This window comes from Arvicola amphibius, chromosome 2 (assembly GCF_903992535.2).
Source record: "Arvicola amphibius chromosome 2, mArvAmp1.2, whole genome shotgun sequence".
NCBI lineage: Eukaryota > Metazoa > Chordata > Mammalia > Rodentia > Cricetidae > Arvicola > Arvicola amphibius.
Window position 1 is genome coordinate 139,661,188 of NC_052048.2, and position 27,165 is coordinate 139,688,352.

Sequence of the window (27,165 nt, forward strand, 5' to 3'; positions counted from 1 at the left end):
CGGCCAGCCAGGACCAACCGTCCCAGCAAGGAGGAGGACACAGACAGCCAGGAGAGCCAGCTGCTGCCCGCTGGAGAAGCAAGAGCCTCTCTAGAGCCTTTGGAGGGAAAGTGGTCCTGCTGACACCTTGCTTTTAGGCCCAGACTGCTGCTTTCCAGTTCTTTGAGAGTAAATTTCTGGTTAAGAATGGGGCACAGGAATCCTTTCTTCAAAAGGCAGAGCCTCAGTCTCCATTTGTTAATTTTCTGCTTTTATGTGTTGACTTTGACCTGAAAGTGACAAGATGTCTCATGTGACATGCTATTTAAACTATAATGTGACTAAATAAAACGCCAAGCCAATTTTTGAGAAGAAAAAGACAGGTAGCTCTTAACAGTTCATTAATGATAGAGAACTACAGAAAAATATTGTGTATAATCTTTACTTACCTTCCAGCAGAGGTAATGTCATCTGAAATGAACATTGTGAGGACAAGGTCTCAGAGGACTTAGAGAGTTCCAGCACAGACTCAGTGACAGGTTTCCTTCTGCTTCCTTGTGAGAAGTAAACAGACAGAAGGAGGATGACTTCAGTGTCATTTTCCAGTGGCCAGCCTTCCTGGAGCTGAAGGTTCCTAGATATTAACACGTTCTACATTGCAGGTAGAAGCTAAGTTAGATGTTTCGCTGTTGTTTTGTTTGGTAATGAGGGCACATAGGGTTCTCTGTGGGGGCAGAGGGCAGAAGATTTATTCAGGTTAAGAATGAGGACAATGAGTCATTTCTTTACAAAGCAAAGCCACAGTCTCCATTTGTTAGAAGTCTCCTCTTCATCCCAGACTGGTTTCAGATGTGCAATTCTCTTGTTAACACAAGTCCTCCTGAGTCCTGGGATTACAGGAATCAATGTACTGTTCTTTATTATAGTTTGGGAAACTGAAGTCAGTGGAGTTAAAGGATTTGCACAAAATCATACCTGACTACTTTGCTGAGCTGCATCCCTGGCTGCCCTAAATAAGTGTTCCTTTGTTCCTTCCATGCTGGCTTTTCTACCTACTAAATTAGCAAATGTAACTGAGGGATTCTAATTAGTTGGCTGCTAAAGGCTTTTGTGGCTACTGTCAGATTGGAAATGAGGTTGGTTTCTTTCTCTCAGCTTTTGAGTTGTGGCCAAATTTTGTCAGTTAGTATTTCAGAGTTTTATTATGTCAGTATTATTTCAGTGGTAAGATTATTCGAATGCCTGTGTCTAAGAAGCATGCCTTTGTTGCACAAATCAGACATTGTTGTTATAACATATCAAATATATGCAGTCATCAGATAGCGAGCAGTTGTGTCCAGTAGAGTGGTGGCATTCCTCCTATCACCATCAGTGTGTGTTTTTTCCAGACCTGTGCGCTTTGACACTACTTGATATAATTGAGGAGTTAGCAGTGCTCTGGCAACCCAGAACATCCCAAGAAGCAGATGCTAGGGATGCAGGGGGTCGATGGATCACCCACGCACTTGGCAATCGGATGAGTTGGCACTGCCAGTTCATGGGCATGAAAAAGCTTTGAGATATTTAGCACCCTAAGATCTGTGAATTAATTTTTAGTACCCTGTAGGGAACTTTTAAAGAAATTATCTAGATGGAACTAAATTTCTTTCAATGGAAGAGAACTCTCAATTCTAAGGGGATGCCTAAAGTTTTTTTGACATAGACTTCCAGGCTTCTCTCTTGGAATGATCTAGAGATGAATCTTCAATAGGAAGCAGTCATGCCATTATTTTGCTTTGTATTTACTTCAGTGATGTAGGGATGGGCATTTAAGGGGGACTTTCTGTGAAACCCATGTTCTCTAGATAGTTCAGTATGGGATGAAGACTCTTAGCAGCTTCCATTTGTTATTTCGTTTAACTGAGCTTTGTCATTTGTGTATGGTCTTGAAATGTTTGTCAGTAAATAGTTGCCAGTCTTATCTAAGGTCTGGAAACTGTTTATGTTTGAATTAAACAATTCTCCTTTGTGGTTTCTTTAAAGGTAGCATCTTCCCCAGCAGATGTAGCCGAAAAGGCTGACAGGATTATCACAATGTTGCCCAGCAGTATGAATTCGATAGAAGTTTATTCTGGAGCAAATGGGATTCTAAAGTATGTATTTCTCGAGGGTTCATATTTCTTGCTGTAGTTCCTGTTTCACATGTTTTAGAACTGCTAGGGCATTGCAGCTCTGTTGCTTAAAAATCTTCCTGTGTATTTTTTATTTCACAAAGTGAACAGGGTGATTTCCTGCTCACCATAAGGGTTAATTTTGCTCTAGAGTCCAGTGTATGACTTTTGGGAATGAAGACCCCCCACTTTGTTTCTTTCCTTTAACTCTTGCATTAAACTTGCTTTCATTGGTAGCGTGTTTAAAAGACTTTTAAAGCTTGCATTTTAAATTGTACTACTCTTAAAAGCGTAATTTTCTTATGGTGTACAGAAATCCAGAAAAGGGGTTCTGTGAAAAATAAAACCAAACATTGGAAAAAACACCGTAATTTAAGATTTTATTATATAATAAAAAGTTATTGTATGTCCTCTGGGTTAGTCCATCTGTAGTGAGGACTTTGGGAAGCTGGAATTCAGTATTAGCAGTAGCTCTCTGAGTAAAGTATAATTTAGGTCAGTGTTTCCTACCAATGTCTGGCGCTGTAAACCTGTTGGTGAATTACCGCTTACTGCCAAACCCTTGTGGTTATGTCAGAATGACAGTGGTTGGATTTCATTTTCTAGGCTTTCTGGTTCCTATTTCTAACTTACTTTGTTGTTGAACTCAGCAGAGAGGGAGGACGAAGTCGTATGCCATGTAGACACTTGAGTCACCTACACGCTGATTTCTGATAGCGCTGTCAAAAAGAAAGTAAGGTTTACTTTCAGAAAACCGTAATATGTGAAATCCGAGGTTTGGGGAAATTGAATTACTTTGGAAAATTAACAGACTTGGAAGGAAAAGACATTTGGATATTAGGCAGAAAACTGATAAGATAAATGTTTAGATTGTAGGGTGGTTGAGTGGCACTCATTTTGGATGGATCCAGCGGACAGACGCACAGTGTGTGTGGTCCTGAGGCATCCTGGCTGACTCATTACTAGCCTGCTTCAGTTATGGCCTGCTTTACCTCTCAAGGAAGAGTTACTAAAACACATGTAGTGACACAACATTTATTAATATCCTTTACTTTACTTTGGAGGAGGTGCCAGCTACCAGACGTGTTTTGTTCAGGGAGTGCTTAGGAAGAGTTTAGTTTCCGTATTAAACTATAATTGCCTTCTCAGCGATGTGCCGGGCCCCCTTCCCGTCAGGATTCTTTATCCACACCCAGTGCCTAAGTAATTTTGAGATGATTTCCTACTTGTTTTTAAGATTGTTAAAAATAATACCATAGAAGACTGGTAGGTTGCATTCCTATTTTCTCTGTTCCATGAAGTAAAGCCTTTGTAATGAGGTGATTTCTAGCAGTACTTGGCATGTCTTGTGTGGAGTGCACCTACACAGATCTACTCTGTTGGATCTGTCTACATTGTTTTTGTTTTCAAGACAGGGTTTCTTTGTGTAGCCCTAGCTAACCTGGAACTAGCTCTGTAGACCAGGCTGGCCATGAGATCTGACTGCCTCTGCCTCCAAAGTGCTAGGATCAAAGGTGTGCATCACCATGCCTGGCTCTAGGATCTTCTTTTCTTTTTAAAACAGTGATTTTCCGCATTTCCTTTTTTAATATTTCCTCATACTGAGTTCTGATTTTCCAGTCTCGGTTGTGCACTCCTTGTTGAGTAGACCTGCGTGGAGAAATCGAGGAGCTTACGGCTAGTGAGACGGCTCTGGGTGGCCTGTGTACATTGACTCCACAGAGCTGTTTTCCGGCCTCCGTGTGCACAGCCATGCACTAATAATAAATAAGAACTTTGGGGAATTTGCATATAATTGTTAACTATTATCCTTGATTTATATGGTTTTTCTTTGTTTACTTTTGAGACAGGATCTCACTCAATTGCTTAGGTTGGCCTTGTAACATTGTAACCCAGACAGATATTGAACTTCTGCTTCAGCCTCACCAGTAGTTAAGATTGTTGGCTTGGACCACTAAGACCAGGGAGCTAAATTATAATATAGGCCAGAGTTTCTTAGCCACTAGAATATGCACTGCCTTATAACTGTAAGGGAACTATTTCAGGGACATGTCCTGAACTCATAGCATAAATAGAAATCTTTTACTGTAAGAATGATAAAGATTTATGTAAAATATCTGTGCTCCTGTTTCCATCTTTATCAATGCCACAAAAACATCTTTGAAAGTTCTCTTTATTTCTGTTTCTGCCTGTTTAATATTTTGCTTTTTAAAAAGTTTCTATTAGGATGGGTGTGAGTGGACCTGGGCAGAGCTGGAGGAGGGGGTGAATATGATCAAAATACATTATTTGAAATTCTCAAATAATTAATAAAAATAATATTTAAAAATGTTTTCATTATTAAAAGAATATGCTCTCTTGAAGCAAATAGCTATATTTCAGTTGCTTGTGTTTATTCTTAGCGAAAATGATATGGTTATGGGAAGTTTGCAGTGTAGCTTACTAAAGACTTAAGCTTTTTAAGACCCAGTAACTCTACAAATAAAAATTTAAATGCAATCAAATACTCCTTTAAAGTTCATAGGTTTTAAAATTTTTTTATATATTAGCTTCACTTGTTAGCAAGGCTGGTGTACTTCTAATACCAGACTTTACCAATTACTTTATTAGATTTTTATTTTGTTATGTTTTTCTGAATGAATATGGGTTTACTTTGAACTGAAATTGATCTAGAACATGAATGAGTAAATATGAGATTTTCAGCTATTTCAATACCAAGCCAGAGGCCTCTTTGATAGTCTAGCAGTTTTTAGCTGATTCTGGTTGTATAGATAGTTGTATGAAGTACTTATGTAGAATTGTAAACTTGAATATTTTTATTTATACTTAGAAAAGTGAAGAAAGGATCATTATTAATAGATTCCAGCACTATTGATCCTTCAGTTTCAAAAGAATTGGCAAAAGAAGTTGAGAAAATGGGAGCTGTTTTCATGGATGCTCCTGTTTCTGGTGGTAAGTGCTGTCTAAAATACATGTGCACCTATTTCTGCTTGTCAGAAGTAGCAGTCTGGGTTTAGTGCCTTCCAAGGTATTCACAGTTATTTTTAGATCTGTAAAGATTCTTAATCACTCATTAAAATAAGAACAAAACAAAATTGGTTAAGTTGCCTGTAAATTTGTGTAAAAGTCACACATTTTGGGGGTTGAGTTATTGTGTGATAAAGATAGATCACCTCCTGGAAGCTTAAGAACTAGTTCAGGGAATAATTAGTTGGGATCTTAGGCTGTAGTTCAGTTGATTGAGTGCTTGCCCAGCATGCAGGAAGCCCTGGGTTTGATCCCCAGCACCCTGTAACTACATGTCCTGGTGAATGCCTGTAATCCAAGCACGTGGTTGGCAGAGGCAGGAGAATCAGGGGTTGAAGGTCATCCTTCACTACATAGGGGATTTGAGGCCAACCTGGAATATCTGATGTCCAGCTTCACTGACTCTACTGTTCAAGAAACTGAAGAAGAGATTTAAAAAAGAAGAAAAAGAACAAAACCAAACCATCTGACCCTCAAGGTAAACTTGAGGTCCAGGTGGATTTTCAGGTGACTGTTATTAAAATATAAGGCAGAGATCATCAGAGTCATGTGAATGTTTTCCAGACAGTAGAGAGTAAGGAAATACTTCCCAACTCATTCTACAAAAAGACCTTGTAACTCTCTTACTCAATCAGTAAGAATGATAGGTGAATTTCAGTCAACACTATAGATGTTCAGCCTTTAAGAACATAATTAGCAGACCAGATCCAGCCATAAATAAGAGAAATCAAGCATTACAAGTTCTGTGTTACCTATATGTAGAGATGGCTTAATATTTAGAAAATCTGTAATTGTAATCCAGTGTGTAACATGCCTAAAAGTTACATGATAATCTTCGTGAGAAGCGAAGGACTCACTAATGAAATTCTTAAAATTTAATTTTCTATCAAATACTAGCAGGACTGAGTGTCTGGGGATGTCGGGTGTGTGGGGATGACAGGCATGTGGAAATAGCAGGTTGCTGGTTTGTCAGGATCATGGGTATGGTAGGATTTTAGGTGTGATTTTCTTTCGTTTCCAAAATTGCTGTGTAATAGGAAAAACTCTGTGTATGTTTGTGCCTATACATATGGGAAGATAAGTGTACATTTGTAGCGTAGGCAACAATAGCTCTTTTATTCCAATTATATTATACTTGACTTTGGATTTCTAAAAAATAAGTGAAGTATAATTTAAATCAGTTTTTATTTTTTATAAATAAAATGATTTTCTGTAAAAACATTATATTCCTTTATTATTTTTGTTGTTATTTTGTTTGTTTATTTGTGATAGGTTTTATGTATTAGCCCAGGGTGGCCTTGATTTCCCTGTCCCTATCTCCTGAGCTGGGATCAGACATCCACTATCATGTTCAAGTCATTTTTTATTTTTTTAATTTTTTTTTTTTTTTTGTTTTTTCGAGACTGGGTTTCACTATTTAGCTTCGGCTGTCCTGGAACTCCCTTTGTAGATCAGGCTGACTTCGAACTCACAGAGATCTGCCTCCCACTGCTGGGTTTAAAAGCGTGCTGGGTTTAAAGGCGTGCGCCACCACTGCCTGGCTTCAAGTGATTTTTGAGTATAGATGAAGACTAAATAATTGTTAGCTCTTCTTGTTATGATGAATTAGTTACATAAAATTTAAGCATAAATATTTGTAATAGTACTTAGACACTTAATTAAAATTGATTATTAGTATGTGTGTATGAGATGTGTGGAGGACAGGGGATGACTTTGTGGAGTTGGTTCTCCCCTTCCGTCTTCAGGGATTACACTTGTCAGACTGTGCGACAAATGCTTTACTCACTGAGTCATCTGTAGGGCCTAATTTAAAGAGTGTGTCTATATATGGTGTGTGCATGTTAGTAAATGTGGGTACATGAGTATGTGCACATGTGGAGGTCCTGGCTGATTTGGGGAGTCTTCATCAGGAGCTCACAACCTTATTCACTAACTTATTCTCTGTTGAACCCAGAGCTCACTGATACAGTTGTTCTAGCTAGTCAGGATGCCCTGTTTCTAAGTGCCATGGTCACCTGGTGTCTATGTGGATGATGAGAATGTGAACTCTGGTCCTCATGCTTGCATAGCAAGTGCCTTACACACTATCTCATCTCCCTGGCCTGATTCAGGCACTTTGATGGTAAAATAGTAATACTATTGGGGCTGTAAATGAAATTAATGAGCTGAGCAAATCTTTCTTTAAGTGGGATGATGCACAAGTTCTTGCCGAGGAGTCTCCTCTTTCTTCTTCTCATGATGTCACAGTAACACTGGGATTAGGGATGCCTGCTACCTTGTGTGGCTTTTTCTGGACCAGTCAACAGCAAAATCACATGCTGAAGGAAACAGTCAACAGGGTAACTTACAAGACGGGAGAAAGGAGCTGCACATTATCTGAGTCACTACTGAAAACGCAACCTAATTAAAAAGTGAGCAATGGCCCTATACAGCATTTCTTACAAGAATGCTCAACAATGTGTAAAAATTGTTCAAGGACTTAGGGAAGCTAGGTGGGTAAAATGCGTGTAGTCCAAGCATGAGGGCCTGAGTGCACATCCTCAGAACCCAGGATTTGTGTGTGGTAGTGGTGGTGGTGGTGGGGATACATATGTACATGTTTGTGTGTGCTCGTGTGCATGTGCATGTGGAGGCCAGAGGTTGATATTTGTATTTTCTTCTGTTGTTCTCTGCCTTAACTTAAAAAGCTTTTGGTATTTCTGTATTTATTTCTTTAGCGAGAATATGCATATTGAAGTTAAAAGGACAACTTGGCAACATCTGTTCTTGCCATCCACTGTGTGGTCTCTGGGAATTGAACTCAGGTCACTAGGCTTGGTGGCAAGTCCTTTATCCATTGAGACACCCTGCAGGACATACTTTTACCCTGTTATTGTGTGTGTTGGTGCGTGTGCACTTTCATTTATGCTGCACCACATGTATGGAAGCAGAGGACACCTTGTGGGGGTCAGTTCTCTTCCGCCAAGTGAGGCCTGGGAACCGAGCTCAGGTGGTCAGGTTTGGCAGCAGGCCACTCTACCCACTAACCATCGTGCCAGCCACCCAGCCTTATTTTTTTCAGCTAGTCTTTCCCTGAACCTGGAGCTAATTGACTTATTGGCTGTGCTGGCCAGCAGACTCAAGGAATCTGCTTGTTTCTGCCTCTTCAGGGCTGGGGCTATAGATGGGTGCCTGTTCCAGCCCAGGTCCTTAAGCTTATGCAGGAAACATTTCGCTATGCGCTGTCTCCTCAACCTGAAATAGCCAGAAACACTTGAAGTTATCCTTTTCTTCTCACGGAGCAATGTTTAAGTCCTAATATGACAGCGAGAGCAACTGGATTTGTACTGTTATTGATGAAAACTTTGCATAGGGATAGTTTGTGATAAATAATTGGTTTGACACTTGATCATTATGAGATTAATTAGTAGATAATAGCAGCCTATTTACATTTATATGGTCCTCTCAGTTATTTTATAGGTACTTGATATGATGGATTATTCTCATGTTATTTTATGTGTAATTATAGTTTGTTGAAAATGACTCTAAACTGAGCACACCTAATCTCATTAGCAGGGAACCTGCAGCAGGCGGATTACTCTGAGATCCAGGCCAGAATGGGCTACATGGTGAAAGAGACCCTGTCTCAAAAACAACAAGATTGTGTTCTCTCAGTTAAATAAAGGATTACCTGTGTGTCAGATAGGCAACTTTAAAAATTTTTACGTTTTAGCCAGGCCGTCGTGGTGCGCACCTTTAATCCCAGCACCCGGGGAGGCAAAGGTAGGCAGATCTCTGTGAGTTTGAGGCCAGCTTGGACTACAAGAGCTAGTTCCAGGACAGGCTTCAATGCTATACAAAGTAACCCTGTCTTGAACCCCTCCCCACAGAAATCATTATGTTTTACCCAAATAAAATGAGGGAGGAGGAATGTGGGGGAAAGTACAGTTTAGTAACCTGGAATTGACCCAGCTATATTGTTTGTTTGTTTGAGACAGGGCTTTTCTGTATTTTTGGAGTTTATCCTCACAGAGATCCTCTTGCCTCTCCCTCCCAAGTGCTGGGATTAAAGGCGTGCGCCACTACCGCCCAGCATGGAAGCTTTGTATTCGTCAGTTTTGGAATACAGAGTATTTTGGATCATTTGAACAAAACCTTTAATTTTTTTCTCCCATTGTATTTTTCTTTGTATCTGTTTCAGAGCTGGAGAGTAACTTTGGGTATTTTCCTTTATTACTTTTTATTGTTTTTATTTATTTGTTTGTTTGGAGTGTGTGTTTTTCTTCTATTGCTCTTTATTGTTTTTATTTATTTGTTTGTTTGGTGCTCTCGCGTGCCTTAGCCTGCATGCATTTGAAGCTCAGAAGATAACTTTGGGAGTTTGTGGAAACGGCTTGATGGCAGGTGCCTTTACTCACTAAGCAATCTAGCTGGTCCCTCTTATTTTTTGAGATAGGATCCTTCCACTGAACCTGGAGATTTCCATTTCAGCTGGCCTGCTGGGCCAACAAGTTCCGAGCAGCCTCCTGTCTCTGCTTCCCCAGTGCTTGAGATACAGATGTCTACTGTTACGTCTGGCTGACTTTTCCATGGTGCTGGAGTTAATAACTCGGGTTCCCATACTTCCACAGCAGGACCTTTACCCACCGAGCCATACAGCCACCCCTGATGTTTTAAATATACAAATACTTTTAAATAGACTCATATATTTATATCTATAAATATAGCAGTGTACACGTGTAGATGGTACTATACCACAGTTTCTATTACCATTTTAAATAAAAGAGAAATTTTCAACTTGGATGGTTGAGTTGGTGTAGTGTTTCAAGATGCGGATGATAACCCTATCCAGTACTTCCATTTCTTACTAAGTAATATTCTGGGGAGTAGCAAAGATTATTCCTCTCTTATTTTCACAGGGTAGGTATGAAGTAGCAGGCTCAATGTTTATTAAAACCACCTGAGATGACTTCTGTATATGTTATCTTTATTAGAAGTTGTCACCACACCATGTCGGTGTTATTGTTCAGAGTACTTCACCAGCTCACCTCTTTGATGCTGCTTTAAAAAGCTTCCAAACTGTGCATGTTAGATCTCATTCTGCTGTGTTTCAGCCGCTAATTCTCTTGTTTCAGGGATTTCGGCTTTTTTTTTTTTTTTTTTTTTTGAAGAATATGGAATCTTTTTTTTTTTTTTTTTTTTAAAAAAAAAAACAATTTCTTTGGTTAAATACTGCACATATATTTGCCCTTCCCCATTCCATTCACCGTGTTTAGAAGGCGCTGGGAAAGTAAGAAATTTTAAGTAGATATTGAGCTGATAGGTACCACCTAGTTTAGGGGAGAACTTTAGTACTTATTACCCTCAAAATTCTCTTTTTTAAAAGACATTTTGTTTTAACTAATGGAGTACTTGTTTATTGTTATGTTTACAGTGTCTAATCAGATCCACGTAATTGGACTGCCTGTCAATCAGACATTGATGCTCTTGTGTACTCCCCCATCCTTTTCTCTTTGACTACATAGCCAGTATCTTGAATTTTACATCCTGTTCTCCTGCTTTTCTTTATAGTTGACTATGTATTTCCTTTATTTATTATGCAGTGTTCTGCCTGTATGTATGCCTGTTCACCAGAAGAGGGCACCAGATCTCATTATAGATGGTTGTGAGTCACCATGTGGTTGCTGAGAATTGAACTCAGGACCCCTGGAAGAGCAGCCAGTGAGTGCTGTTATCCTCCGAGCCATCTCTCCAGCCTTTGACTATGTATTTTTAACCTCCAAACAGTAGTTTTATTTTTTCATGGTTTGGAACATTCTAGAAGTGGAATCATGGGCATATTCTGTGACTTGCTTTGTCGCTTTCTGTTCTGTTCCTGTATCGTCCGTGGTGTTAGAAGAGGCATTAGCTTTTCCAGTCTTTTGTGAGGATTAGAAAGAACTGCCTTCTCAGTATTGAAATAACTCCTAGTAAGCCAACAGCTTCTGATTTGTCTTTGAAATAAGGTATTGCTACAAAATCTAGGCCCCAAACTTGGTACCTTCAAGCCTTTGCCACATAGTACTGGAACTGCAGTGTGTCCCACCACACTTTGTTCCAAAGGGACTTCTTCTCAAAGAAAAAGTCATTCTTTATCAGGGTTTATGGCCTGCCAACAAGTGTGATTAAATGTCAGCCTCTACTTACCTGTTTGGCTAAAGGACCACATAAAGTACATGAATGTCTTGTCATTACATATTTATTAAATGTAGTTCATTAATTTTAACTTCTGTGTGATAGTTTATATAAATAATCACACTTCAGCTTTTTTGCTGTGATGCATGTTTGGATTACTTCCAGGGCTTTAAAAAATTTTACATTCATTTTTATATATCATGGGAGCCTGCCCTTTCAGTCTGTCTCGTATAATACTTGGAACATTGTTAGTCTTCAATAAATGTTTAAAATATCAAGTTGAACTCAACTGGAAAAACAACTATGAAAAATAGGCAGGGTAGTGGTGAGACCCCTTATGAAGGTGGAACTCATGCATGGTTGGTGCTAAAGCTAATAGGAGTGTGATATTGCTTCATATTTTGCTGTGTGTGACCTCTGTTCTGCAGACAGAGTGGGTTAGGGCCAGTTTGTGGAGTCCTTCCTGATTGGGATTACCTAGCTGCTGCTTAGTCAAATAAGCTGCAGAGGAAGAAGTAAGTGCTGTCTTCCCTGTATCCCTACCAGGACTGGCTGTTCCTGAGACATGATCTCTTCCAAGATGTAAGCCCTTGGGAGTTAAACCGGATTGTGCCTGAAAGAAACAGGACAGGACTGTTTTATTTTGCAGCAGTGAACTTATTGTCTGTCTTCTATGCCATTCATTGCATCACATCTATGCTAGAACTTGACGATCGTGTTAAGGTTATGCGCTTGTTTCTTCTACTAGACTCAGAAGTGGGTAGACCTTAATGTTTTTTATTTTATATCTCCATTGTATAGTTCTGTGAACATTAATAAGATTGAATCAGGAATCAATCAGTTCTTCCTTTCTTTTATTCCTGCTTTACAAGGCTACCTGTTCATTCATATCTGTGATGCTGGGGATCAAGTGTAGCAGGCTTCTTTGTAGACCACCAGACAGCTCTCAAATCATGAGGCAGGAGAGTTATCGTTAGTTAGGAATGTGCAGCCTCATCTTAGCTCTTAGTCAAATCTGTTTTTCTTTATTGACATTTTGCTTTCCTTTCTGTATGTCCTACTTTCCTGCTTCTTGTGTCTGACTTGCTTCTGGCCCCGGGCATGTCCCTCTCTTTCACCCTCATTCTCTTCTTTCTCAAGCCTCGTTTTCTCCTCATACTTATTCTCTCTGTCCACCAGCGCCATCTGTCTCTCTACTGTCTAGCTGTTGGTCAGTCAGCTTTTATTAGACCAGACAGGTGTCTTAGGCAGACAAGGTGAAACAGCAACACATCTTTACATAGTTAAACAAATACAACACATCTTTACATAGTTAAACAATACAACACATCTTTACATAGTTAAACAAATGCAACACATCTTTACATAGTTAAACAAATACAACACATCTTTACATAGTTAAACAATACAACACATCTTTACATAGTTAAACAAATGCAACACATCTTTACATAGTTAAACAAATACAACACATCTTTACATAGTTAAACAATACAACACATCTTTACATAGTTAAACAAATGCAACACATCTTTACATAGTTAAAAAAATATAACACATCTTTACATAATTAAACAAATGCAACACATCTTTACATAGTTAAACAAATACAACACATCTTTACATAGTTAAACAATACAACACATCTTTACATAGTTAAACAATACAACACATCTTTACATAATTAAACAAATGCAACACATCTTTACATAGTTAAACAAATACAACACATCTTTACATAGTTAAACAAATACAACACATCTTTACATAATTAAACAAATACAACACATCTTTACATAGTTAAACAATACAACACATCTTTACATAATTAAACAAATACAACACATCTTTACATAGAGTAATGTTTCACAACAATCAAACATGACTTTCTCTACCACTGCACCACATCACCAGCCCTTTTAAAGATGATGCACAGGACCCCAAGTTCAATTCCCAGGACTGCAATAAGTAGATAAATAAATAAACAAATATTAAGATTAATGTTAAATATTTTGGGTTTTCCTGCAGTCATTCCTCGTTTTTGAACTGCGTAGTATTCTGAATAAGAGAAAGTCTTCACATGAAAGTTTAGAATGTAGAAAAACATACTAATAATTTGTAAACAGCTGCTAAGTGCAAAGTAAGGAGAAAGCAGCACACCCAGGCCCTGTGCAGAACAGGAGCTCCTCTACAGCACTTTCTGTTGGTGGCCACTTGCCATGGAGAGGGAGGTCACCCTGAGCTGGCTGGCTATTCCTGTTCTGTTTTTTTCTTTCATACCCTGATATGGATATTTAAAGAGAAACCAACACTGGGTTTAACATACAAAGCTGATTCTACAGCAGCTGAAAGAGTTTTTGAGTTTGGAAATGGAAAATATATGTTAAAGATACACTCTAGAAACCTCAGATGAATTCTTGTAATATCCCGTGGGAACCACTGGGATTTAAGTTTAGATTTAACAGTTCTTTGGGAAATATTCTTTAAACAAAGGAAGGAAGTTGTTTAGTTCACATCATTAGCTTTGTTAGTGACGATGTTAGAAGCCTGGAGCTTGTAGTGAGAAAGGATAACTAAGCACCAGGGTAAAACACTCGCCACAAAGGCCTGAGGGCTGGAGTCTGAATTTCCAGAGCCCACATAGAGCTTGTGTGCAGTAGCACATGGATGCAGCCCCAGCAGCTGCAGCACGATGAAGGCGGAGACTGGAGAGTCTGCCTCAAACAAGGTGGAAGTGGAAGACTGACACACAGCATCGTCTTCTTGGCTTCTGTATGTATGCCATGGCTCGCAAGCACTCATGCACACGCGTCATACACAAGATTAAAACTGAAAGTAAGGCGAGAGTGCGTGGAGCCCTCCAGTGTCAGCTGACCTGCACATGCACACTCACGTGCACACATGAAATCTATACCTCTCTGACACAGACACATAAAAAGAAGAAAAGGTACATATACATTTCCTTCAGCAAAATGGCTTGCAATTAAAAATAGTGTTCACATAATTTTTATGATATATATTATATTGATTACTGCTTGCATACTCTTACTTTTCATTATACTGTAATACTTCGACCACAAGGGACACGGCCATGCAGTAAATGTCTGTTTGGTACTTGTTACATTTTGGTATACTTCAGATACTAGGGCTTGAATTTTTCTTCTTGGAGCATATGTGTAGTGGGACTAGAAGGAGTAAGCAAATAACAGGAATTTCAGTAATTAGTACTTGGAAATAAAAGTACTGATTAGGGAGATAGAGACTAATGGGAGGGCCCTTTTCTGTAGAGTGATGGTTAGCCTTCCTGAGAAAGGGACATTTAGTCAGAGATGTGAGTGTAGAGGCCTAGGAGAGTGGTGTGTTTCAATGGAGGCACTGCTCTGTACAGTTTCCTGTTTGTGGACTCTTATCACTAAGATGTCACTGGTACTTGGTTGATAGGTTGAGTAATAGCCTTTACTTGATTACCATTTCTTATACCATTCTTTATTTAATATCTTGTGGTTATTAAAGTAATGCTAACCAGGCCATTTATTAATTAAACCCTGATACCTATCTCAAGCACGCTGTCATAATCTCTTTATTCTGGGCAAATCACATCTTTGTGAGACTTGGAGCCATCACACTACTTTGGGTATATGCACATCTTTTGGGGGGCCTGTATTTGCCTCCACAGTTTAATAACTCATTTCTGGTATAGATGCCAGACAGGAAGCAAATTTAAAATCATTGTGATTAATGACCAGGTTCATAAGCTGCTCCACCACCATCATTACAATACTTAACTGTAATAATTGACTTGAATAATTAAAGATAGACTCACCTGTTGCCTGCTGTGCCTGTAGGTTTCCACAGGAACTTGAGTGGAAGCAGCCTTGAGGTGGCACTTGCAATAGCTCCAGCTTCCTGTGCTGCCAAGCATGATTGACACACTAAGCTGTATTGTTTCACTTAGGAATTAATGTCAGAATTAAATAAATGAACTTGTGTGCTTGAGTAACACTTTCCTACCAGGAAGACTGATTTTATATTCTACTTGCCTGGATTATGTTTTAGTAATTTGAGGTGTTCTTAGACTATGGAGTTAGCACAGAAACCTATTGAGGAGTTGCCCTTAAACTGCCAGACTTACAGGTTATATCTCAATGAAAGTTTCATATAGTCTCCATTCTTATTTAAAAATCAAGTATGCAATCTTGGCTTTTACTCTTACTGAACTTGATACCTACTGTTTTTCCACTAGATCTGTATCTAATTTATAGTAAAAGGACCACAAAACCAAAAACCATTTCTGTTTTGGCACCTAGCGCTGTTATAGTTAAGGGTCTGTTGGCATTTCGGTTACAGCGTTTTCCTAGAAAAGTTTACAACTTGGCAGTCTTACTTGGCTTTAGGCTAAAATGTTGCTATTTCTGTTCCAAAGCAAATTCTTTTTATCAAATTTCATGTGTCTGATGCATTGAGGGAGAAGGACGATTATAGTACTTCTTTTCCTGATGCCCTCACAAATGGTTTGCTTACATGGTAATGTTGTATATGATGTTGTTCATTCTTTAGAAATGTTTTTTATATTTATTCGTTTTGTGTAAGTCCTTGTTTGGATATGAGTGTCACAACCTGCTTGTGGAGGTCAGAGCAACTTGGGAGAGTGGCTGCTCTCCTTCCATTCTGAGGTCCTGGGCATGAAGCTCAGGTTGTTAGGCTTGGCAGTGAGTGCTCTGCTCTCTGTGCTATCTCACCTACCAGTGTGGAGCTCGTCCTTATGTTCTGTTCTTAGCCCAGTAAGAATTTTTGTTATGCAAAATAAGTGAGTTCTAGAGATGCTGTTACACCATAGTGCTCACTGTTAGTGATTCTGCCTTCCCTACTTGAGGACTTCTCAAAGTGGGGCTCAGAGAGTCAGAGAGTTAGCTGTTAAAAGAGTTTGCTGTGAAAGCATGAAGACTAGTTCAGATCGTAGCTCCCATTAGCTGGTTGTGGTCCTGCACAAGCCTGCGGGCTGAGGGGGCACATGATTATTGGGGCTTGCTAGCTGTAAGAAAAATGTGAGCTCTGGGTTCAGTAAGAGACCCTGTTTCAAGGAAACAAAGTTAAAAGAGACAGAGGCGGACACCTACCACTCAGCTCTGGCCTGTGCCCTTCTACCTTCCCGCATGTGCATACACTGCACACAGAGGTAACTGAGTGAAAGAAGAGCTTACTAAGGAAATAGAGGGACACAGGCCTATAATTCTAACATTCTGGTGGCAGAGAGGAGACCTCATCTCAAAAACAAAAAACAAGGATTGGAAGGCAGATCTTTTGTTCAGTGTTACTACTGCAAAACAGCAGCAATAAGACACAGGATAGGACGAGGAAACTTTGGAAGATAAATGTTCTTTACCTTGATAATGGTAGTATGCTAGGTTTCCTGAGCCTCCTTATTCCCTTATTTTTGCTGTCTCGTCCTCACTCAAACTCAAGCCAGGCTTTTCTCTGTCCTACAGGCCCTGAGATAATTTTGGTCCAACAGTGGTAGGCTTATGGGTACATGCTTGTGAAGATGGATTTTTCTTTGGGCTGCCAGCTCACAAACATGACATGGAGACTTATTATTAATTATGAAAGCTCAGCCTATGGCTTAGGCTTGTCCCACTAGCTCTTACAACTTAAATTAACCCATATATATTTAATCTACATTTTGTCCTGTGACTTTTTACCGCTTTTCCATCTTGCACTTCCTGTTTCCTCTCCGTGTCATCTGTTTGGCCTCTCTCTCCCACATAGATTCATCTCCTCTTCCTCTCTCTCTGCCTGCAAGTCCCACCTAACTTCTTCCTGCCTAGTTATTGGCCATTCAGCTCTTTATTAAATCAATCAGAAGACGCCTTGGCAAAGACATATTTTCACAGTGTACAAAATGATTACTCCACAACGTATGCTTATTTCCAAACTGATCACATTTTATTCATTAAAAATTTATGAGGTTTGGTGTATCAGTTATCATTCAATAAAGTTACTGTAATTTTTATTTTGAAATAAATTGGTTAAATTTTCATAGTTCTGTTTTTTGTTCTTTTTTTAAAAACTCTCCTTTGAGACTGTATTTTGCTGTATTGTCCAGGTTGATCTTGAATTTGTTTCATCCTGCTTCATCCTATGGGCCAGAATTACAGTTTGAGGTACCACACTGGACTAGACTTCACTTCTCAAAGAGTTACATCACTGTTGCAGTGTATTTTTAAAGTTACTCTCTAATTGGAAAGTCTCATCATCTACTAACTAAAATGTAAAAATATGTTGTAGCGGGCTGGAGAGATGGCTCAGTGGTTAAGAGCATTGTCTGCTCTTCCAAAGGTCCTGAGTTCAGTTCCCCGGCAACCACATGGTGGCTCACAACCATCTGTAATGGGGTCTAGTGCCCTCTTCTGGCCTGCAGGCATACATGCAGACAGAATATTGTATACATAATAAATAAATATTTTTAAAAATATGTTGTAGCATTGACTTTAGAATGAGAGACTTGAGTTACTCTCTTTAAAAATATTAATGAAGTCTATACTCTCCTTGGTCAGATTTTGATTGTTTTAGTAGCTTAAATAGTTAAAGTGTACTTAAGCTTTGGTAGCCTACTCCATTTCCTTAGGAATTACTTAAGATTCATTAGTAGAATACACTCAATTGAGTTAATTATTTTAGTCAGTTCATTCCCTGAGATTCTTATTATCACCCTGTATCCATTAAGTATCCTTTTTGTGTCTAGAGGATCTTGCCTCGAGGTTTTCTACAGTTCACACAGGTAGTTCAGAAATGTTTGAAAATACATTTCAAGAATTTATTTGAAATGAGCTCTGAAGTGGCGTCATAAAAATCTCCGTATCTTCTTTGGCATGCTAAGACTCCCTTGCAGCAGCTGCTGTAGTCAAGTGTCCCCTGTGAGTTGTCAGTCAGTCAGTTCTTAATGCTGGGAAAGAGTTTCCTGTCTCAGTGCGTGAGATAGTGTATGATAAAGCTCTGGTAGTTTATATCCCAAGGAAACAACGGGAGAATGAGGTATAGACAGAAAAAGTGTTTCCAGTATTGCTGTCGCTATCCATTGTTATAATAGGCACTGCTACTAATGGTCTACTTTCTTTCTGTTCACATATTCTCTCTTTTGGGATTCCTTCATCTCTGCCTCTAAAGGCTACATTTTAATTGCCTTGTAATTTTCAGTTGAAACTCACTCCCTACAAAGGTTGTTCCTGGCAGGCCCTTGCCTGTGCTGGGGGGCACTGTGTTCTCTTCACACTGCTAGGCAGGAGAGCGCAGGAGAGCACATCAGTGAGGCAGGGGTCCTGCCTGCGGTAATCCTAGGGTATTTTTAATGTCTTTTAATTGCCATTCAGGATGTAAGTGAGACCAGACATAGTTGGGTCTGGTCACACGGTTAGGAGTGCCTACCTCTGTTTATGTAAAACTGAAGTACACTCAGTAAATAAACCTGAAGCTGCTGCTTGTGTGTAATGTATTTTTACTTAGAATTATTGATTTCTAAGCAGCATGAAACAGTCCTGTTAATGCTTTACATATTTTTATTTTGTTTGATCTGGGTGTAGCACTTGGGGAGGGGTGAGAGAAAAGATGGAATTGAGAATTTGATTAATTAGAGTTAGAGCCTTGTAAGTACTATGAAAATAGTTATTTTCTCCAGATGTCTGATTCTCATAATTTGATAATGTTGGTAGATAAAAATTATATGAAGTTAAGTTTAATTAGTCTCTTTGTATTTGCCATACAGTTATATCTTTCCTGCATTCCTTTGGGTGTTCTAGTTGGGAACATTTTAAATTTGTCTGAAGATTTCATGACCGTTCCTTTCTTTCCTGTTGGAACAGGAACAGTGGTCTTACCTTCTCTTTCTTGCCTTACAGGGATTTAACCTGACCTGATGGTGGACTGTTGTTTTGTATTTAGCTCCACTTATCAAGGATATGAAAAATAGGTTTTTTTTTCCTTTTGTTCATTGGGAAATTTAAACGCGGTAGTGGATGTTGTTTTGTTGCTGTACGAGCTGTTGTCATCACAGTCGTTTGTCCCTTGCTGCCCTCAGAGGGTATTGTTCTTAGAGAGATTTTTTTTTTAAAAAAAATAAAAGTGTGAGGCCTGGCATACAAGTAATTTTATCATCAATTAATTTCATTGCTTGTAATTCTTTTTATGTGTGAGAGTAATACTTGTTTTCAAGCAACCAATATTTTTAATGTGCTATGCCCATATAGTAAGAGTACAAAAAGTCTTGGCAGACACTGAAATAGGTAATTGGCTTTTCTAGCCAAGATAGGTTTGTAAAACCTTCTGAAAATGAAGGAATGAGAGGAAAGTAATATTTTTTTCGCTAATGACATATGAACCCTTTATGCTAGGCTGCAGAACTTTCTCATTTCACATTCTTTTGTTAGGAGACATCTGAAGAAAATAGTTTATTTACTGTAATTGTTAAATGTCTGTCAGCATTCAGATTGTTGAAAGAATTGTTTTCATTTAAAATCCTGGGTAGAGATGAGAGTTTTCTAAAACTCAGAGATAATTTTAAGAAAGACATAAGAACAACCATGTAACTGGCTTCAAGACTTGGAATCTGTAATAGCAACTTTAAATCAGCACTTAAAAATATTTGATGATAGCTCATGGCCTTTAATTGTGCTGAATTTTGATATTCTTATTTATATTCTTATTAGTGCTCATATAAAATCATGTTTTCATGATATAACATTTACATTTTAGACCTTGGACTCAGCTCCACTCAGAAACAGACTGTCTTTGGTGGGACATTGACGTTGACAGGAAGGAGTCCACATCTGATGCAGAGTGGGCTCGGTGGATGGCCTGAGTAGGGTGGCGAGAGAGCAGGAGCACAAGCTTGCGGGGAGGTGAAGACAGACTTTGTCCCCTCCATTTCAGCTGCTGGGTTTGTTCTGAAAACTATAAAGTTAAACTTTTTGGAATTGTTACTATCCCAAGTGGGAATATAAACTATATTGAACAAAATTTATTTAGCTTGTTAAAAAGTCAACATAAAACTGTGGTTAATTAGTTTATATTATTACATCACTTCTAGTAGAGGCTCAAACTAGTACCCGGTAAGAGGAGCTGCCTCAGGTGAGCTGCCTGCTGCCTGTATGAGCTTTAAGATAATGATGAGTTTAAATTCCCTCTTAGAGCTAAGTGAGAATAAAACTGGAGGCAATAAATATTCTTGGCCAGGGCCATTAAATGAAAAAGCTGGGAATTCTCCAGCTCTTGACTTAAATTGTTTGTTTATCAGCTGGCGCCTAGTCTGGAGTCAAGAGCTGGAGATTTCTATCTGGGACAGAACTTTGAAACTCTTGCAGGACACTTTCATTTCAGCTGAAGGTAACTTGAGTTTATAGCTTTGGCTTTAAAGATTACTAATGATTTACTCATTTCCTTACCATTTAACCGAGTGGACTTTTTCCCAGGAAGGGATCTGTGTTTATTTAGGGCTTTTGTCTGCGGAGGGATTAAAAGGCAGCCCACCAGCATTGTGAACTTGATGGTAATAAAAGGTCACCAAAACACACCATAAAAACATTCTTACCATGGAATTAATTATACAGTGTAATTTTACAAAGCAACTTGGTTACTCCAGCCTCACCCTCCTCCTTAGACGTTTTGTTATTTGAAATGAAAACTTTAGTACAAAATTGCTTTGTGAAAACATGTTTTGCCTCCTTTTATGGTTTAAACCTGGAGGAAATTGTCCTGTGCATTCATGCAGTTCATTGTTTAAAGACCTTAAAATTTCTGAATACAAATTATTTTTCAACCATTTTACCATCTTTTGGGAAGATGGTAGAGTAGTTGAAAAGAGGTAGTTGGTGTTCTAAGGAATGCTCAACTTGTGGAAACCTAATCTTGGTCAGAGTTCATCTATGCCACCAGGGGGCATTGCGTCCAAACCTGCTTGTGATGAAGGAAAGATTTTAAGATGCATTAGTTTTTGTTTGAGAGAATGTAAGACATTTCCTAGATCCTTGCTTTTGATGTTGCTTAAAAATACATCTAAGAGTTAATAAAGTGTCCTTAAAGAGCTGAGGAGACTTTTGAGTTTTACAAATACCGTATTTTTAGGTTGATTGGAAAGTGAATCAAAACATTTACAGAGACTTATCTTTTTAATAAATAAAATGAATACAATGTTTGGCTATTTATTTATTTGTTGCACTGGTCTGGACAATAGATAAGGGATCCTTCTTGTAAACATGCCCGCAAATATTTCAAAATCCCTTAGTGCCTTGTGCACACATGTACTGCTCATGCACATGCCTGATAAAAATACGTTAGCAGGCCTTTAAAAGGTTCAGGTTGGTCTTTTTCACAAGCTTACCTATGAAACTCATTAGGCAGTTCGTGTCCACGTCTTAAAAGTTGTTTTGAGGTAAGTAAGTTCTTGAATGTTCTATACTGGTTTTGAAGGAATCTTTATAGCTTTTTGAATCAGCTCATTTTAAAAAAGTGATAACGTAAAACAAAAGAGCACGTCATTTATAAATTTTATAAAAGTGAGATATTTTCATTAAAATGCATATTTGTGTTGTATTTTTATGAGCCGTTAAAAATATGTTACTAAACAGTACCAAAACAATTAAATCATTTAATACAAATGACCAGTTGGAATAAATGTAGTTCCCTGTATAATCCCTTGATTTTTATTCTATAACAGTGTGTACTTACCATGCAGAGAGGTGACTAATACTTGGCTTTGATCATTTATTAGCGTGCTTTATGAAATTTACTCACTGTATACCCTTGCCTCTTCTCTGGGGCTTCTTAACGTGCAAAGCCTATAAGAAACATATATGTTTTCAAAGTAAAGGCCAGACCTCCCACCTTGATGTTCTCGTTTAGCAACAAAATAAACACTTCCCTTTCACAGGGTGAATTAGTGAAACTCTTCCCTCTCTTACTGTCTCTCTTATGTTGTGAATTATTAACATGTGTGTTTACTAGAATATATTCTATATTACTAGAGACTTTCTTTGTGTTAAAATTATAACTTCACATTTGAAAGTGGTCGACAGTGATATTCATGACATTTGACCCTGCGTATTTTACTTTTAAACTTAATATAACAGTCTGCTTCTTAACTTTGTTGTATGCTAATATTTCTACTTATTTCACATCAAAATGCTGCTGTAATTCCTCTGTAGCTTCCGTGTCCTGTGTCTGGAATCACCTTTGCTGTCCATGAATTGCTTCTTGGCATGTCAGTTTTTCTCACCCAGGTGTTGTGAGCTTTGTAGCCAACATCTTTAAAAAAATTCAAATTTGATACAGTAATCTGGTTTTACAAAAATTATACTTAGTATACATAATTATAATTGAAGCAGGCTTCTTGGCCCAGTATGTCAGATTTATGTATTAAGAGTAAGTAAAGGTAAATCTTGTTTAATAAAAAAATAATTGTCTACATTGACTGTGCTTAATTATTTCTATAGCATTAACTGTTTTATTGAAATTCTAGAAATGAATTGTTTTCATTAATAATAGTGATGGGTAGAAAAATCCTTACTCATGTGCCATTTTGTAATGAAACATTTTGAGTTTTGGCTGCTCTCATTTCACTTGGAAATAGTATTGGCCTGAATGAATGTTGCCATGGGAACATCCATATAGATATAAAGATAAGACTGCCTAAAGTCGGAGGGGCACTGTAAATACTTCTGGCCTAGGTGATGTGCGTTCCATGTGTGTTGGAGGGTATGGGTTAGGGGTGGTTAGTTCAGATGAGACGGGAAGAAAGCTGTACCAACTGTTGACTGTTAAAACCATTAAGGATGGAAGGAAACATTTTGGGATTTGAAATATATTGAATTATTTTTCATTTGAATATGTTTGGGAGTTTTTGCACAATAAAATTGCATTGATGAGAAGTATATTCATTTGATTTAAGATTAAAAAATGTTTAACTCAGTTAAATTTGTTAGTTTAAAAGTTAGCATTTTGGCCTTTGAAATGGCTTTAGTTATTGAAGATGCCTGTCATTGTTTTTCTGAGAGCTGAAATAACGAACTAACTGGCTAGGAGGTGGTCATGGCTTTGAAAGAAAACTGACTGGCATTGAGCTTCATAGAGTTTTATTTTAACATTTGATTTTTAAAATTAGGCATTTTTGTATTTTTTTTTAAATATTAGGCAAGAAAATAATGACATACTGCATCTGAATGTTTAATAATAGTAAAAACAAAAATAAAACAAGAAATGATGACAGTAAAATCAAGTACTAAATAGATTTTAGATTCTTTAGAAATACATAAGATAATTAGGTGTCGCTGCTAGGAAAGATGATTAGAGATCAACCGGCTTTAACTGTACAAAGTCACATTTTAGTTGACAATTAAATTACAGTTAGCAAGGCAGCTGTGCCAGTGTGGTGAGTTAGCATAGTAAAAAGATCATTATCACTGTACTTCTAACATTGGATTCTGGTTGTCACAAATACATTAGGGGAGAAGAAAGACAGAAATTGTTTAAACTTACCTTTTAATCCATCCAGAGAAAAAGTAAAGTTGCCAGGATAGTAAACATCGAGAAGTTTTAAAAATTAAAATGAATAATTTAAAAGATGTGTGAGGGTGCTCTTGCTTGGGAGGAGGCTTAAAAATGACAAAAACTTCCTGATTGGGCCTGGCCATGTCTGATGTCAGTTAAGCAGCAGTGGGAAATGTATTGTTTTCAAGACTACATAAACAGTGCTGGCATCTTTGTGGTGTAGGCTGTTGGGATGGGTCTTTGAGAAGTGAATTGGGATGCAGAAAGTTAACCAGTGGACTTTTGTGGCATGTAAATCATTGGGAATAAGAATAAAGAATGAGAATGTTTATAAATAAAGTTGGCCAAGTTCTGCAACTAAGATACCTCACTTTTATTTTTATGTTTTATTTCTATTTTTGACAGCATATCAAAAGAGATCAGCCTGCCTATATCTCCTGAGTACTGAGATCAAAGATGTACAATCACAGCACCTAACATATTTTGATTTATTTGTTTATTTATTTATTTTTCATCTCTCCCCTCCCCCAAACACAGGCTGTCTCTGTGTAATAGCTCTGGCTATCCTGGAACTCACTTTGTAGTTCAAGGGTGGCCTTGAGCTCAAGAGATCTCTGCCTCCTGAGTGCTGGAATTAAGGGCATGCACCACTACTGCCCTGCTAATGACACCCACTTTTATTTATTTATTTTTTTTTTTGGTTTTTCGAGACAGGGTTTCTCTGTAGCTTTGGAGCCTGTCCTGGAACTAGCTCTTGTAGACCAGGCTGGTCTCGAACTCACAGAGATCCGCCTGCCTCTGCCTCCCGAGTGCTGGGATTAAAGGCGTGCGCCACCACCGCCCGGCTGACACCCACTTTTAAATATACTTTTGGTGTGCACATCCACTTAATTCTAGGCATGGCTTCTCTCATTTGTTTGTTTGTTTGTTTATGAGGTAGGTCAGGGTTGTGTGTTCCCTGGTATGCGAATGGTGGTCAGAAAACAGCATCTCTCTTTCTACCGTGTGGGTTCTTAGGCTCTTCGGACTTGGTGGTAAGCATCATTAGCCACTAAGCTGTCTTGTCAGCCCTAGACTTAGCTTCAGAGTAATGAAAGGTTGATCTAAATTGCATTTTTTGGCAAAATAAGTAATAAGATTAATGAAATATCAAATCTTTAAAAATAGCCAAGAAAATGAAAGTAAGAACGTCTCTGAAATTTTGGAATTTGTAAAATTGGAAGTGGTCAGGGTTCCAGTGTTTTCCAGCTGTGGGCTAGCATTTCCAACTTCGGCACACTTAATCTCTGAAATTCAGAACAATGGCAAAGCAGGTTTCACACATCAGATTCTCTTAAAACCTTCCAAGAAATCTCTTTCCCATTATACCCTGGCGAGTGCCGGTGGGCGAGTAGGTTGGTTTTAACTAAAGTAAGTACAGAGTCATTCTCCATAAGGTCCTGTTAAAGCTATTAGGATAGGTTTTGTAATGTCACAGAAGATTGTGTATATCAGTGAGGGTTAAAAATATTGATGAGATGAAGACATCAAAATTTCTCATTGTTTCCGTTCAGTAAAACACAAGATAATAGTTGCAATATTAAATTAGAACTAGTGGTGTACTTTTTTTTTACTGAGTCATAAGTAGTGTGTACTGTCAATGACGAGTCTTATTGCTGAATACTGAAGTATATCTTTGTAATCACACACACTAAAATTTTCGTTGACTCACAGGCTAGTTTTAAAAGTTTAAAGATAAAAGTAGAAAACGTGAATTCGTGTATTACTATATAGTTTTCTAACTAAAACACGTTGGGGATCTTTTTACCATTTCAACTCCTACTCCCCCCCCCCCCAAGTTGAACAGATTCAAACACTTAAAATAAAAATGTTTAAAGTTACATGGCGTTTTTAGTTGGGAAATAATTCTTTCCATGTTTTGATATAGGGTAACTGTGAGGGAAGGTATTACAGAATGGCAATATCAGTGGAGCGTGACAAAGTATTTCTGCTAATTTTGTTTGTAACTGAAACACCACAAAGCCTTTTCCTTTTTCTAGTAACCAAACGAGTTCTAAAATGGGTGTGGTGGGTTCCATCTGTAATTCCAGATCCAGAACATAGGAAGCTGCCAAAAGGTTGAGGCCAGCCTGGACTGACATCATCTCAAAGGGAAATAATTGTGCTAGCCCTGCTTTGATCTTTGAAGATCCTCTGCTTGCTATGTCTCTCCACAGAGTCAAGCTAACTGTCATAGTGACTGTGCATATTGTATCAGCCCATGCCCAGTGACCTTCGGCTTCCTCACTCAAACATGAGAATCCAGGTGTCATGTAGTAGTAGTTCACATCTGAGTCTTACCACTGAGGCAAGAGGCTTGCCGAGAGTTCAAGGCCAGCCTAGAGTATAAACGGACCACATTTTAACAGTACACAACTTCCCCACCCCAAAACTCTTCCCATTAGACTTTTCTTCTTCTATCAAACTTTTTAAGGTGATGGAAAGTGTTTTAAGTATACTTACCTACTTTAAGTATATTTAACACTGTGTGCATTTTAATTTATTCCAAGATTGCCTATTTCCTCCAGTAGGGTTAGGGGAAGCACACAGCTGCTCAACTCTCATTTAGCATAGTCTAAGATTTATTTCAAGTGCTTAATTACCCTAATGTGCCTGATTTTGTGATGCAGACATTTTTCCTAAAACTCAGCAGCAGCTTGGAGGAAAGAACAAGAAGGCCCTTCTTCCTCTTGTGTTGTGTGTTCAAAAGGGAAACAAACCAATAATATTCCTGCAGCATGGAACACTAAAGAGCCTGCCACGAGTCCCCAGGTTGTTTTGGAAATAATATATACGGGCTTTTCATTCCAGAGTTTTCCGTTTACAATATACCAAGTTATTTTCAGAAATGCTTATTATATAAATTGCTATGAAAGGAAAGGATGAGAGAAGATAAGCAAAAAATTTCTGGAGGAAAAACTTTCCTTTGTGTGTGCACATGTATGTGTATGTTGAGTGCTTGCTGGTGTGTGCATGTATGTGGAAGCCCAAGATTGATGTCGGGAATCCATTGCTGTTTGTCTTATTCCTTGAAGCTGGCTCTCTTCCTCAAACTTAAGAGCTCACTGATGTTGTGTGCCTGGCTTACCGGATTGTCTGGGGGTCATCTGTCTCCGTCTTCCAGGGCTTGAATTACAGGCAGGCTGCCAAACCTACTCATCATTTATGTAGGGTATGAGGATCCAAACTCTGATCCACACAGTTGCAGGGCAAGTGTTTTTACTATGAAGTTATCTTGCCAGCCCCTAAATACTTTGAGATAAATAGATTCTGATTCCTAGGG

At 38.4% G+C, this 27,165-nt stretch overlaps 1 protein-coding gene across 1 annotated transcript in view; it reads left to right on the top strand.

Moving 5' to 3' along the window:
• Positions 1-27,165, top strand: part of Hibadh (3-hydroxyisobutyrate dehydrogenase) — a 105,809-nt gene that overhangs the window by 12,267 nt on the left and 66,377 nt on the right. Inside the window, exons 3-4 of the mRNA XM_038318182.1 lie at positions 2,002-2,111; positions 4,960-5,081. Of these exons, the coding sequence (XP_038174110.1) occupies positions 2,002-2,111; positions 4,960-5,081 (232 nt within the window). The remainder of the gene's footprint in view (positions 1-2,001; positions 2,112-4,959; positions 5,082-27,165) is intronic.